At 32.6% G+C, this 16874-nt stretch overlaps 1 protein-coding gene across 1 annotated transcript; it reads left to right on the plus strand.

Moving 5' to 3' along the window:
* Window positions 1-15735: 15735 nt before the first annotated feature.
* On the plus strand, window positions 15736-16170 carry LOC115990387 (14 kDa proline-rich protein DC2.15-like). Its single transcript, XM_031114226.1, has one exon. It carries the CDS (start codon window positions 15736-15738, stop codon window positions 16168-16170), a length of 435 nt encoding a protein of 144 aa, XP_030970086.1.
* The last annotated feature ends 704 nt before the right edge of the window (window positions 16171-16874 follow it).

Consider the following 16874-nt stretch of genomic DNA (forward strand, 5'->3'; position numbering starts at 1 on the left):
CACCAAAAAAGTTCCTTGCATAACCTCTATAAAAAGTCCTTTGCCATAGAGTCCAGGATGAGATGGTACCATGTGTACTAAGTGTATGCATAGAGATACTTGTGTGTGGGGTTCACAAGCTGTTAAGAGGTTTGCTACATATATCTGATAGGTCGATACACATGATACTTTTTCCGCCAAGAGTGGAGAGGGCTATAATTATTTTTTAATTATTATTATTATATTAATCTGTTAATAGAATAGAATTTTGTGAGAATGTATGTATTGCTTAATTTAAAGAAATCTTATGTGAAAAAATGTTATTGGAGATTGTAAACATAGAATTTTACACTGAATCTATATTGAATTTAAACTCTTTTCATTTTCACTTTTGCATCATGTTAAACAAATCAGTAGTGAAAAATGCGTTTAGCAAATCCAGTACACGCATTAAGAGAGCATAGTTTAGCCAAATGAGCTAATGATTGTTGTAACTGGGTTCAACCGAATCATAACTCTTGCTTACTTGAATCAATGTGCTTTGAAGATGATATGTCTCTTCTTCTTCTTCTTTTTTCTATTCTTTTTTTTTTTTTTTTTTTTGGTTTCTATATGTTAAAATAGTGAGGCATTATTCAAAGCATAAGAAAAGCCTCCTTAAGAAAGTTGAGAACGAAAATGTCTCGCGAGCATTAGATTTGTCAAAATTGGACCTGGGCCTATTAACCTACTCAAACTCAAACTCAAAAGGAAATATGGTTATGGATCAGAATTTGAGTAAAATGAGTGAAACAGCTACCCGATCCTTTGAATGTCCAAATCAGGTTGATCTGTTTATTTTTTATGGAAGGGAATTTTTGTTTTCACTTTTGCTTCTTCTTTGTTTTTTTTTTTTTTTTTTGGAATCATCTTCTACGTCTATGACGCTATGTAATTAATGCGTTTCAAATTACACTTTATATTCACTCACAATAATAGATCTCGATTTGTTGTTTATTTTCCTTCTCACAGAATTTAGACACTACAGAGTCAAGACACAAACTAGCTTCTTCCTAATTTGATCTCTCTTCTTTTGCGGCTGAAAATTGATTACATTAAATATGATATGGGGATATCCGGTTGACTTTTTGTTTGGTCGTATGAAACGGTGGGTTAAATTTGTGGACGAGTTATTTGATTTGGTGTAGGGATGGCAATGGGGGGTAGGTCCGAAAGATGGGGTCTTCGTCCCCACCCCGTATGGTTTTGTCTTCCCCCATCCCGCTCCTTGGGGCCCTGTAAAGTCCCGCCCCACCTCATAAAACTCTACTTCTTGTTAATTTGTCCACAATTATTACAATTGTTTTTAATAAAACTTGTTTCGTTAATAAAAATATACTTGAAATTACAAATAAATTTATCTCATCAAATCAAACTAATTTTTAGCAAAAATTGAATAATATAATTAAAGTGTTTAACAATATAATATCACAACAAAAACAAAAATCTCATAATACAAAATCAATTATTCAATAGTATATAAATTTGTTTATAATAAAAACAAAAGAAAATGTTAAAATTGGTACCTTATTTCCAGCATTGCTAAAAAAAAAAAAAGAGGAGGCAGAAAGCTTTGTTGGGTAAAATAAAATAAGATGATGATATGTTTGTTTAAATAGTAGGGTTATAGGGCATGAAAAATTTACAATTTATCCCTTATCAATGCGGGGCGGGGATGGGGTGGGGTGAGGCAAGTTGGGTCTAAAAAGTTTAAGGTACCAATTATTTTAGGTGTGATATACTACTTAGTTGCTGTTTCATTCATAAACTTATATAATAATATACTACTCTCTGAGCACGTATGTGCTTAAAGACTCTTTTATTATTTTAGGAAAAAGTTAATAATTTGCATTCATTATAATTTGAAATTACTACATTTTCCAATTACAAACTACCCAGAGGCGTGATGAGTATTATGGGTTTGTGGGTAAAATAATTTTTTCATCACACCTATAGGTATTTTGTGATTGGAAAACGTAGTAATCCCAAATTGTAACGGATGCAAATTATTAATTTTTTCCCAAAATAATAGAAGAGTCTCTAAGCACGTGCTCAAATGCTAGTATACATTTGTGTATTTTTTGTTGTGCATATGATTTTTTGTTTGATTTAATTTGTATAGCAATTTATTTAAATGTTTGGTAAGATTAAAATTGATTGGTAGCTGATTTTGAGTGTTAATATGTAATTTTCATTGTCTTTCACATCCTCAAATTTAATTTTCACAAAGATGGAAATAGGATTAAGGCTCAGTTAAAGTAAAAGAAAATTTAAGTAGTATTAATTTCTTAAAACACCAAGAATACAGTTTGAGAAGTCCACCTATTCTGTAAGTTTAATATCAAGCAATGTATTTTTTTTTTTTTTTTTTTTGAACCCTAGCCCAAAGTTTAATGAATGAAATTTATTCATTTTGTGTTGTGAACTTTGTAATGACATAAAAAGATATATTGGTCATAGAGTGTCACAATTATCATTTTTTATTTAAATGAGAGTTATCAATTTTTTTTCTTTAAATCCTAAAAGGTAGCTAGTTATTGCTCATCCATAAAAAAATTTTCAAATGCAAGAGACTCTAACGTTGTAAACTCAGAATTTTTTTTTTTTTTTAAATGGTAGTTATTTAATTTTAAAAGATAGGCACTTAATACACATTCATAACTAAAGTTTAGGATGCTTAAAAAAAAAACTAAGAAGGGCTGTAAATGTTACCATTGCTTTAATTTTAAGAAAAAATGTATTTTCTTTTTAATGAGAGTTATCAGCTTTTTTTCTTTTTTAATTCTAAAAGGCAACCACTTAGTTCTAAAAGGTAGCTAGTTGTTACACATCCATAACCATAACAAAAATTTCAAGAGCTAAAGACTCTCACATTGTAAACTTAGAATTTTTTTTTTATTCAATTTTTTGAAAGCACATGTCGTGCCCATGTAAACTCTAGGGTACAAAAGCATTGGAGGAGTCAATTCAAACCTAATTTTTTTAATAAAAAAAATCTATATTTAAATTAGGGAGGAATATCAAGGGTTGCTTGTCGTTCCAAAGAATTTTCATGCCTGCATTCATACTTGGAATAGTCTTTATTGATAAAATACTATTATGAATTGTATAATTCTAGATTCGTCCAATAAAAAAAACAATGTATTAATGTTATATATATATATATATATATATAAATCATGAATCGTGACCATAATCTAAGCGAGGGTGTTTCACTATTTCTCAAATATAAATTCATCCAATGTGTCTACTATGCAATTTAACAAAATTTTTGATATGTTACCCTAAAAAAAAATAGAGAGTAAGGCTTAAATGTAAGAAAAACAATAGAAAAAAAAAAAAAAAATTCTAATGAAGAGAGAGCACCACTTAAAACACATATACTAAAATAATTAGTCAAACCCGAGTTCATTCATTAATACATAAAATGATCTCACGTGTTGCGCGGGTTAAAAGCTAGTATATACAAAAGTGGAGACCTCATGAGAGAGAGCATGAGGTTCTGCTAGGTGGAACATTCTTCATTTACGCTTCCACCTCAACAAAATTACATTTATGTCAATTTAATTATGTATAATATTAGTTCATTGCATGTGTTCCAGGATTAAATGCACATATTAATTATTGACCATTTTTTTATATAAGAAACAAAAAAAATCTAATGTGGGAAACCACAAGGTTTTATCATGTGGCACTCTGTTACATTATTTTTTTTTATTTAGCCTTCCATCTAGCATTTTTTGCACTGTTCTCCAAAAAAATTTACAAAAAATATATATAAACTTAAAAAAAAAAATTGATATTTTCTTTCAAATCAATATATATTTATATATATATATATATATATATATATATATAAGTAGACAACACATGGGAGAGAGTATGAGGTTTTGTCCAATGACACATTCTTCATTTAGGCTTCCACCAAAACAAAAATTACGTTTATGTCAATTTAATTATGTATGATATTAGTTCATTAAATGTGTTCCTAGATTAAATGTAGATATAAATTATTGATCATTTTTTTTATATAAGAAAGCAAAAATCAAATGTGGGAGACCATGAGGGTCTATAATGTGGCACTTTACTATATTATTTTTTTTATTTAGCCTTCCATACGGCATATTTTGCACTATTCTCCAAAAAATTCACAAAATATATATAAACTTTAAAAAATTGATCTTTACTTTCAAATCAATATATATATATATATATATATATTTATATTTATATATATATATATATATATATATATATAACACCTCATAGGATTATAGGAGAGAGCATGAGGTTCTATCCAGTGGCACATTCTTCATTTAGGTCTATAATGTGGCACTTTACTACATTTTTTTTTTTTTTAGCCTTTTATCTGGCATGTTTTGCACTATTCTCCAAAAATTTTCACAATATATATATATATATATATATAAACTTAAAAAAATTGATCTTTTCTTTCAAATCAATATATATATATATATATATATATCAATCAATCAATCAATCAATCAACATTAATATATATACAAAAGTAGAGATCTCATGAGAGAAAGCATGAGGCTCTGCTAAGTGGAACATTCTTCATTTACGCTTCCACCTCAACAAAATTACATTTATGTCAATTTAATTATGTATAATATTAGTTCATTGAATGTGTTCTAGGATTAAATGCGCATATTAATTATTGATCATTTTTTTATATAAGAAAGCAAAAATCTAATGTGGGAAACCACGAGGTTTTATCATGTGGCACTTTGTTCCATTATTTTTTTATTTAGCCTTCCATCTGGCATTTTTGCACTATTCTCCAAAAAAATTTACAAAATATATATATAAACTTTAAAAAGAAATTGATCTTTTCTTTCAAATCAATATATATATTTATATAAGTAGACACCTCATGGGAGAGAGCATGAGGTTTTGTCTAGTGGCACATTCTTCATTTAGGCTTCCACCACAACAAAAATTACATTTATGTTAATTTAATTATGTATGATATTAGTTCATTAACTATGTTCCTAGATTAAATGTAGATATAAATTATTGATCATTTTTTTATATAAGAAAGCAAAAATCAAATGTGGGAGACCATGAGGGTCTATAATGTGGCACTTTACTATATTATTTTTTTTATTTAGCCTTCCATCTAGAATTTTTTTTGCACTATGCTCCAAACAATTTCACAATATATATATAAACCTAAAAAAATTGATCTTTTCTTTCAAATCAATATATATATATATATATATATATATAAACAGAGACCTATTGGGCGAGAGCATGAGGTTCTACCATGTGGAACATTCTTCATTTAGGCTTCCACCTCAACAAAATTACATTTATGTCAATTTAATTATGTATAATATTAGTTCATTGAATGTGTTCCTAGATTAAATGCACATATTAATTATTGATCATTTTTTTTTATATAAGAAAGCAAAAATCTAATGTGGGAGACCATGAGGTTCTATCATGTGACACCATGTTACACTATTTTTTTATTTAGCCTTCCATCTGGCAATTTTTGCACTCTTCTCCAAAACAATTTACAACATATATATATATATATATATATATATATATATATATATTTAAACTTAAAAAAATTTGATCTTTTTTTCTTCAAATCAATATATATATATCAATCAATCAATATATATGTAAATGCGGAGACCTCATGGGAGAAAGTATGAGATTCTGCCAAGTGGAACATTATTCATTTATGCTTCCACATCAACAAAATTACAATTATGTCAATTTAATTATGTATAATATTAGTTCATTTGATGTTCTTGGATTAAATGCACATATAAATTATTGATCATTTTTTTTATATAAGAAAGCAAAAATCAAATGTGGGAGTCCACAAGGTTCTTTAATGTGGCACTTTGCTACAGTAATTTTTTTTTATTAAGCCTTCCATTTCGTATTTTTTGCACTCTTCTCCAAAATATTTTAATATATATATATATATATATAAACTTAAAAAAATTTGATTTTTTCTTTCAAATCATTATATATATATATATATATATATATAAATCAATATCATATATATAAAAGCAGAGAGTTCATGGGAGGGAGCACAAGGTTCTGCCAAGTGGAACATTCTTCATTTAGGCTTCCACCTCAAGAAAATTACATTTATGTGAATTTAATTATGCATAGTATTAGTTCATTAAATGTGTTCCTGGATTAAATGCACATATTAATTATTTATCATTTTTTTATATTAGAAAGAAAAAATCTAATGTGGGAGACCATGAAATTCTGCCATGTGACACTTTGTTATATTATATTTTTATTTAGCCTTCCATCTGTTATTTTTTGCACTCTTCTCCAAAAAAATTTACAAAATATATATAAACTTTAAAATAAAATTGACCTTTTCTTTCGAATTAATATATATATATATATATATATATATATCAATCAATCATCAATATTCAATATTATATATAAAAGACCTGATGGGAGAGAGCATGAGGTTCTGTCAAGTGGTACATTCTTCGTTTAGGCCTCCACCTCAACAAAATTACATTTATGTCAATTTAATTATGTATGATATTAATTCATTGAATGTGTTCCTAGATTAAATGCACATATTAATTATTGATCATTTTTTTATATAAGAAAGCAAAAATCTGATGAGGGAGACCATGAGGTTCTATAATGTGGCACTTTGCTACATTAATTTTTTATTTAGCCTTCCCTCTTGCAGTTTTTTCACTCTTCTCCAAGAAAATTTACAAAATATATATATAAACTTAAAAAAAACTGATCTTTTCTTTCAAATCAATATATATATATATATATATATATACTATTATTATGCTCGTGCGTTGCACGGTTTTAATTATAAACTTTTAGTATAATTTTATTAAGAAATAATAAATTAATAATCACTTGAATATAGATTATATAAATTGCATATAAATTATTGTTCTTAAAAGTATCAAGCAATCACACAACATATTTATATGAAAAAATTCATAAATTTAATAATTAAAAACCTATGGAAACTTAACCAAAGCTATTTCATTTGCCAAAAAAATAAAAATAATTCTCTTCTAATCAATATAAGAATACACTAAAAAAAACTGTATATATAGAAAATTTTCAATTGTGAAGATGTTAGATTTCTAATCAATTTAGGAATTATAAGAGAAATAGAATTATTAGGAAAAAGATATGTATTAAAAAAATTATCACAATTAACATTTTATAAAAAAAAAAAAACGTAAAACTCATCACTTAGGATGCATATTTATCCAAAAAACTTGGAAGTTAGGACTTGGGAGAGTTCTATTAGACATAGAATTTCAAAATATATTGAAGTTAAATTATAAGAGAAATTATTAGATGGTTTGGAATTAAAGAAACACCTATCCTAGTGAAATTCTAATCAATTATATATATATATATATATATATATATAATATTTTGTTAAAATATGTTTCTATCCAAAAAAAAAAAGCGTATATTTTTTTTTTAAATTATTTTTTATCTATAATTTTAAATTTTAAATAAAATACTAATGGTTACACGATCTTAATCTAAGTAAATTAGTTATTTTATCCATGTTTCTAAGGTTTTTTTTTTTTTAATTTTTTTAAATTTTACGTGTCTTATCATTTTAAATCTTTTTTTTTTTTTTTTTTTGCTATATGGATTAGACCTTGTTTTTTAGTGTAGTATTTAAAAAATGTGAAGAATTAGATTACACTATGTCTGCATCGCTGCAATTTAAGATGAATTAGACCTCTTTTTTTTTAGTGTAGCATACGTCGCTGCAATTTAAGATGCATTAGACTTTTTTTTTTTTTTTTTTTTTATAATACACTACACGTAAAAAATAATGATTATATGGATAAGATGAAGAATTTGGATCGTAATCAAATAAAGATTTTTATCAACTTAGAAATTATAGGAGAAAAGAAATTATGTATATATATATATATATATATATTCATATCAGAGCCATGTTTTGGCTGATAGTCAGTTGTAAGTTACTGTATTTATTTTCAATCAAGTTGGCTAGTTCAACCGCCATAGTTATCAATTATTTTGTGGTTATACATTATTTTGAGTATGTTATCTCTAACAAACATTATTTTGTTTTACATCTATTTTTTGATAGCATTACCACTCCCATACATATCATTCTTCATCTATTATTTCATCTTAGTCAGTGTTTACAATTTTTTCTTTTGGTGGTAGGCTGAGCCTCCCGTTCATTCTTTCTGTTTATTATCCTGTGATTACTGTTTAAGCTAATCAATTGTTTCCCAGTTATCTTCTTTTTCCTATCTTTGTTTCTTACCCAAAGTTTGTTGCAGATGTGTACTATTGAGAAGTATCAGTCCGGTTCTGTGTTTACTTGTTGCCCAGTAAGTCTAATGGCCTAAGTGTGTTTGAACTTGAGCCTAACAGTAATTCCCGTCAAGCCAGGAGAGCGTTAGGGTATGAACGGAAAGGTTTGTGTAACACCAGAATAGGAATAAGTGGCAGTAAGTAGTAACAAGTATTCATAGAAGGCATCAGTCTCAGTGAGAACACACTGTTTCAGATCTAAGGTTAGATCTAGAAATTGGAAGATAAAGGTAGCCTAGGTTATAATTGATTTCTTAGATTTTTAATCCAGAATGATGAATAGAATGTTTAGAAGGAGTGATTCATCCTCTAGCATTAGATCTAGCAGTACATCCCTCCCTGAGATTCCTCAAGATGATGGAACGATAAACTCGGAGTCGTACCAGCTTTCAGATCTAGATCAAAAGTTAGGAGATTGGAACATACCAAAAGTACCCATAAACCAGGTCTATAAGTCATCATCGTGGTCCTTGAAAAAGACTTTCAAAACAGACTACCATGTTAGGACTATAAAACAAGTTTACAGCATCAACAAGGAGTATGAAACATGCTACTTGTTATCCCCTGCAGCAGTGAAAGCCCACAGGGAAAAAGATCACAGATTCCTCCATATTGGTCTTGTCCAAGTAGGAGTAAAACCATTGATCAGAGAAGGGTTGAACAACTCAATCCTTATGGCCCTTAGAGACACTTGTCATGTTAGATTTGATGATAGCATCCTAGGAACCATGGAATCCAGTTTTAGCGGCGGACCAGTCCACTTTGATTGTTTCCCCAATCTCACTGTAGCACTTGATGACCCTCACATCTTGAAGGTCCTCACCCTCAACATCAAAACCCATGGAACTCTCATGTTACATGGAGCCAGACAACTTGCCCTTATATATAGAGTGTATTATAAGTGCATGAGAACAAACATGTCTATCAAGGCTATAGACAAAAGAAAGGCTGGTGAAACCACCCTTATCCAAACTCTAGACGTTAGATCCAAAGTTCAAGTACCCAGAACCCTGAAATGGTCTGAAGTCACTTTCCCTGCACATTGGACTATAGATAATGAGAACCATCATCTACAGATCCAAAACCCAGTTAGAAACCCAGATCTAGATTTTGTCCAACAGCTAGCCGATGGAACGGTTAAACTTAGCTTTGACCAATCTAGGTATAGGACACCTTTAGAATATGTTGAACCCAGGCCCAGATCTTTCATAGATTTGCACCAAGATCCCAGGTCTCGATCCTCATTAGATCTACGCCAACCCTTTAGACAGCCAACTATCTTTCTCAAAGATAGGCCTTCATCCCATTGTAGTTCATCTAGAAACCTAGCTCCTAGATCTAGAAGAGACCTAGGCATGAACCAGAACTCCAAGGTATAAAAACCCATTCCCAGGTTAGTACCCTTTGTTACACAGCCAAGCAAGACTCAGTTGCTGATCAAGAAAATGACAGCACTAATCAAGATAGCCAAAAGCCTCCTTCACCATCAGGAACTGATATGAGAAATCCTATTCAGCAGGAAACTGAATATGACTATCAGCTCTTAGTGTTAAGGAAAGAGTTCACCCCTGATATGGATGCTCTAACCAAGGATTTTAATTCTAAAGGAAACAAAGTTAAAAGAGAAGCCTATAGAGCTAACCATACCAGAGAACAAAAAGAAGAAGTTTTGGAGAAATGAAAACTATTCATGAAAGAGGTATCCAGTGATTATCCTTTCTTTGAATATTTTGAGAAACATTTCAAATGGCATAAAAAGTCTTGTGTCATTTCCAAAACCAACTGGAAGTTACTCCCTAAGAAAGATGCACCAAGTTCTAACAAACCAGAAATTGTTAGGTCTAGTCATCCTCCCCAAGAAGCCACACTCTTTAACCACCGTGGTAGTGAAGATGTAATTGCCTCTCCCTTTAAGTGTGCAACCCCAGATGAAAAGGTTGTCAAGAAGGTGATAGAACAAAACAACTATACCAACCAGTGTTTAGAAGTCATAGGAAAACAGATTGATAGGATAGAAGATAGGATTGACAATAAGGTTCTCCTTCAGCCAGGAAACTCTAGCAAACCTATCCAAACTCTAGAAAAGTCTCTAGTCAAGCTCCCCATAACCAGACAAGCCAGTCTCAAGCCTAAGGACCAAACAGCCTTAGAAATAGTGGTCCAAAAGCTTGAAGAACTTGTGAAGAAGGAACCAGTCACCCCTTCACCAGATCACACCACAACCAGTAGAGACCCTAGGCTTAGAACCCTACATGCCCACACGGCTTTTAGCAGTTCTAGTAGAACCTCCTCAGAAACTGAAAAGGAGATAGAACACCTAGAATACCAATTTCGAGGATTACAGGTAAATAGGCTTTACCAACCCAAGGTAAACCCAACGAGCCTTACCAAGAATTGGTATCCCAGACCTACACCTCCTGACCTCCAGTATGAGGAAAGGGCTACCTAATTCACAGTATCCAGTGGTAAACTCTATGAATGGAACATAGATGGTTTATCCGAACAAGAAATCCTAAACAAGATCCAGCATATAACCATGGTAGCCAATAACTACCTAAATGATGGACTTCAAAATACAGAGGTCGTAGAGCTCATAGTTTTAGGATTCACAGGGAAACTGTTAGATTGGTGGAATAACTGTCTGACAGAAGAATCTAAAGAAGACATCAAACATGCTGTCCAAAAAGATGAGGAAGAGAACCCCATTTTTGATGAACTCATAGGAAGAGGAGTTCCCGACGGAGTCAATACCCTAATCTATACGATCATGAAACACTTCATAGGTAAACCCAACAACATCACATCTAGGATTTACGACCAGTTGAGTAACCTTAGATGTAAGAACCTTGGAGAATACCTGTGGTATGAAGATATGTTCACCACCCGTGTCATGCATGGAAGCGATGTAACTCTCCATTTTGGAAGGAGAAGTTCATCAATGGCTTACCCACATTATTCGGACAGAAGGTCAGAGAAACTCTTGCTAGCCCTTTAGGTGTCATAGATTATGATAACCTAACCTATGGAGACATCTCTAGCACAATCCGAAATGAAGGCATGAAGATGTGTAGAGATTTCAAAATCCAAAGTCAAGCCAACAAGAGCAAAGCCAAGTACGAAATAAGAAATTTATGTACTCAATATGGCTTACCTTCAGTCATCCCCAAAAGAAAATCCAAACACAGAGGAGAAGAACCCTCTGAGAAATCCCATAGGAAGAAAACAGCTTCCAAGTATTATAGGAAACAAAAGTTCAAGACTGATGATTTCTATAAGAAAGGAAAACCCAAATCCATAGGAAAGTTCATACTTAAAACATCAGGAAAATGTTTTACGTGTGGAAAAAGAGGTCATTACCAGAAAGAGTGTAAAGCTAAGGCCAAATCCCTTATCAATACCCTCATTAGTGACCAAACTAGTAAAGAAAAAATCTTCAAACTCTTAGAACTTGACCGCTCAGATAGTGAGTCTTCAAATAGTTCTAGTACCGAAGAGAAACACCAGTTGTATAAATCATCTTCTGAACCCTCTAGAGTCTCCTCTAGCTCCTCTAGTGGCATGGATGAAATCCTAGCCTGCACAGATAAATGTTGTAGAAACAAGACTATAAGTGTTCTTTCTAAACAAGAAGAACTGCTTTTAGATCTCATAGAATAGATCGAAGACCCAGTCACCAAAGCTCAAAAACTCAGTGAGTTCCACAAAACCCTAGTTAAGGAAGCCAGTACATCCAAAGCTAGGATTCAGGAACCCAAAGTTGATTTAGAGAAAATCTACAATAGGTTTACCAAATCCAAAAAAGAGATAACAGTCCAAGATCTCCAGAAAGAGATTAAGGATACCAAATCAGAAGTGAGAACCCTTAAGCAAGAATTAACCATCCTTAGGGTTGATCACAATCTTATAGACCAGAGAATCAAATAGTTAGAAAACACTTCTCATCAAGGCAATGAGGAAGGCACCTCATTACAGAACCCTTCTGATGAAGAAATAGATGAAACGGTTAACCCTACTGCAGATATGGAACAAGAGCCAACCAAAGCATTCTTGCAAACCATCAGTAGAATTAATTTCCAGAAATGGCACTCCAAAGTTAGGATTGTCATTAGCAGAGATTAAGGTTGTAGCCTTAATTGATTTAGGCGCTGATCTCAACTGCATTCAAGAAGGAATCATTCCCTCTAAATACTTCCGAAAAACCAAAGAAAGGTTAACTTCCGCAAATGAAGGAAAAATGCAGATTGAATTCAAAATCCCAAAAGCATATGTTTGCCAAGACAATGCTTGTTTCAAAACCACATTTGTTCTTGTCAAAAACATGACAGACAGGGTCATCCTAGGAAACCCTTTCATGTGTTTATTATACCCTTTTATCACGGATAGTGAAGGAATCACTACCCATCCTTTTGGCCAACCAGTTAGGTTTAAGTTTCTTAGAAGCCCAGAGCCTAAAGACATCAATTGTCTCCAAGAAGTCTCTATCTCTAAGACCCTTAACCTCATCAATGCCAAAATCTCTTCAAAAAATCTAAATCAAGAAAAGAACCTTGATCACTCTGTATCTTCTATCCTCCTCACAAATGATGATTTTTTGAACCTCAATCAGTTTCATAAACTTTCATCATGTCTCATTACATGCACCCAGCATAAAAGTATTTGCTCCTTGGCATCTCATGATTTTAACAAAAATGTTTTTAAAAATAACCATTTTGTTAATACATGGCAGGAAGAAAAGCAAATAACTCATTATACTTGTACCACTAGTGAGTGGAAAATGGCTTCTTCAAGCAGGAACAAAGGAAAAGCTCCTATCCAGGGTTTTCCTTATCAAAGACATGAAGGCGCTTCTTCTAGAACAAAACCCAGGGAAGCAACATCCCTTTAAGAATCTGTTCCGCTTACAATTATATTTTCCAGTGGTAATGTGGCCATCACCTTACAAGAAGTTTTATCTAGGAATTTCCAATTTACAAATGGAGTGTACACAAAACTTCCACCCTCCATCAAAATTATCCTTGATAACCTTCAAAGAGCCTTTATCCAAAGCAACCACCGCCTTTTCCAGAAAACCCTCAGAGCACTAGAAATACACCTAGTAAACCTTGAGGCAGAAATTGAAATGAGCCGGATTACTATTAGTCAACTCTTTGGCAAAGAGGAGATCCATTCAATGGATAAAACGACTATCATGGGCACCGATTATGCTAGGTTAAGTCTTAAGACTCAAAACTAGCTAAGAAGTGTCGTTGCCAACTTGCCGACCGACATACAAGTTCGTATCTTGGGAAGCAAGGCTATGTCTGAATCGTGTGACCTATGGTTCAAGCATTTCAGAATATTGGTCACCACCCATTTCCTAGTTTATGGTGAAGACTCAGATGATATTGACAATGCCTTCATCCAATCAACCTGGGAAGAATACTTTGGAAGCAGCCACAGGGTCTATGAAAAGAAACATCCCTTCCCCGGTCTAATAATCAGTTATGAAGATTGGTCCGTTGAAGAAGATCCAAGCTGGCTTTCACAGATGTTTGAATATGGCTTTATCAAGCTCATCAAGCTAACAAGCCATAATCAAATCAACCAGTTTCCCCAAATTATACAACAAGTTGTTTCAGAAATCAAAAGTCCTTTTGTCTCCATCAAATGCTAGAGTACTCTCCCACAATGGGACAGTAGCAATTGGATGATTGTTCAACCTGTGCACCATCTCGTACTCATCAATGGGTACACCCATAATGGCCCCTAGTATGAAGGAGACTCTTATCTCTCTTATGAAGACCCCTATGCTCTTGCAGATTATTGGAGAGGTTACTTCAATAATGAGATTATAGATGTCACCAGTGAGCTATGGCAGAATTACCATTTTGTTGGAAATACTGGCAGAATTTCAATATTCACCACCAGATTGTACTCCACAGCTCTCCATACCGAAAGAATTGATTACATTGAGCCCAGACAATTAGTAACACAAAAGGCAGATTTTGAACCTATCCTGTACTGTGGTTTTTGTAATCAATATGCCAAGTATCATGAGCATAATTGTGATTACGATCCTCCATGAGATCCCTTTGATGGATACCCATCCGGCCATGATACTGATTAAAGACTAAGAAGATAGAGCCAAAAGAAAAGAACTCTCCTACCTCAACGATTAAGTAATTCCAGAACAGCTCCAGGATGCTCCAGAACAGCTCCAGAAGCCTCAGAATAACTCAAGAACCACCTTAGCAACCCAGTTACTATTCCAGAAACAGTACCCGCACCAGCAAAGTTGCCGACAGACTACTATTCACCCACAGCACTAGAACACTGTGCAGAAAAGCAAGGGGACAGAACACTGTTCATGAACAGTGACCGTTACTATTCACCAAATGGTACCCCGACAAAATCCTTCAAATCACTGTTCACTTTCGGCTAAAAAGATTTTCACCTGAGAGTAAAAGCAATTCACCCTCTGTGATTCCAGCAATCTCCTGAAAGAATCCAAGGCCTCCTCCAACTATTTAAGGAGCCCTTTGCTTTAGTCTTCAGCAGGTCCAAAAATCTGGAAGGTCCAATTTTCACACTACCTCATAAACCTCCCCTCTCTTTACTATTGTAAATAGATGGCTTTCTCAGTTTGTATTCCAGTTTACACTTGTAACGCTATAGTCTTAGTCTTCACAACTGTAACCTGTAGTTTATGCTTCTGCATTGTAACGGCCTCAGTATATATATATATATATATATATATATATATATATTTATAAGTGTAGACCTTATGAGAGAGAGTATGAGGTTCTACTAAGTGGAACATTCTTCATTTAGGCTTCCACCTCAACAGAATTACATTAATGTCAATTTGATTATGTATAATATTAGTTCATTGAATGTGTTTCTGGATTAAATGCACATATTAATTATTGACCTCAACAAAATTACATTTATGTCAATTTAATTATGTATAATATTAGTTCATTGAATGTGTTTCTGGATTAAATGCACATATTAATTATTGACCTCAACAAAATTACATTTATGTCAATTTAATTATGTATAATATTTGTTCATTGAATGTGTTCCTAGATTAAATGCACATATTAATTATTTATCTTTTTTTATATATATAAGAAAGCAAAAATCTAATGTGGGAGACCATGAGGTTCGATCATGTGGCACTTTGTTGCATTATTTTTTTGATCCAAGCCAATGTGCCCACGAGGGTCTCATCAATCATTATATTCTATAAACTCTTAAGAAACCACAATCTCCATCCATATAAACCCTATCCCATTTCACCATACCTCCACCAACCCAAACCCATCCTTAATTACAAACATATAGCCTTGGCAAGTGTGTTTGAAAATGGCTCCCAAGGCTAGTGCAACCATGGCTTTTCTACTCTCTCTCAACCTTCTCTTTTTCACAATGGTCACTTCAACTAATGTCGCTTGTCCACCACCATTGAAGACTCCAAAACACACTCCACAACAGACTCCACAACACTCTGAACCCAACCTTCCTACTAATAACCCATCCACTTGCCCCAAGGACACCCTTAAGCTAGGCGTGTGTGGTAACTTGTTGAATGACTTGGTGCACCTTGTTGTGGGAACCCCACCAAAGTCCCCTTGCTGCAACCTCATCCATGGTCTTGTTGATCTTGAGGCAGCTATTTGTCTTTGCACTGCTATCAAGGCCAATGTTCTAGGCATCAATCTTAATGTTCCCCTCTCATTAAGCTTGCTATTGAATTATTGTGGAAAGAATGTACCAAAAGGCTTCCAATGTGCCAAATAATGCTAAGCTAAATCTCTCATTTTTCTACCAAGTTTCATGTTATCTAATTACTTTCACTACATCCTTTGTTGATAGGGTTTGGTTTGAGCTGATATGTGTGAGAGACCTTGAAAAAAGTGTCCCTCAAAAAAGAGATTTGGATACCTTTTAGGGCACCTCTCTTTTTGGGTAAGTGGTGTGGAATCACCACTTATTTTTTTATACAAAAAAATAAGAAAAAATGAATACATGATTGAATTGTTCTCTTCATGATTGGATAAATATTACATATTTGAAAAATTGAAAATTACATAGCTTTGGGTCCTAGTTACAATCTACCAAAAATACATGGCTTACTGTCCTAGTTACATTCTTCCTAAAATAAACAAAGACAAGGCTAGATCTACTTAACCAAAAAACCTAAATCCGGAGGCTAGGTTACGGAATGGGAAGGTGTTAGGCACCCATTCCGCCCAGACAGAGTCTGGTCTTCTAGACTCTTATGACCAACGTACCATTTTATGCATGTCATGAATGATATGTTGAACATGTGAATTAAAAATTAAATCACATAAATTTATTTATGAATGAAGTCTCTCCTTTTTTTAAAAAAAAAAATTCAGATTTGTTTTGATGATTAAAAAAATTGATTTTGATTTGTCAAAATGCCAGATTTGTTTTGTAGTATGTAGAAAAAGTGGTTTTTGGAGATAAAAATTCAGATC

The sequence above is a fragment of the Quercus lobata genome, chromosome 5 (assembly GCF_001633185.2).
Source record: "Quercus lobata isolate SW786 chromosome 5, ValleyOak3.0 Primary Assembly, whole genome shotgun sequence".
Classification (NCBI taxonomy): Eukaryota; Viridiplantae; Streptophyta; class Magnoliopsida; order Fagales; family Fagaceae; genus Quercus; species Quercus lobata.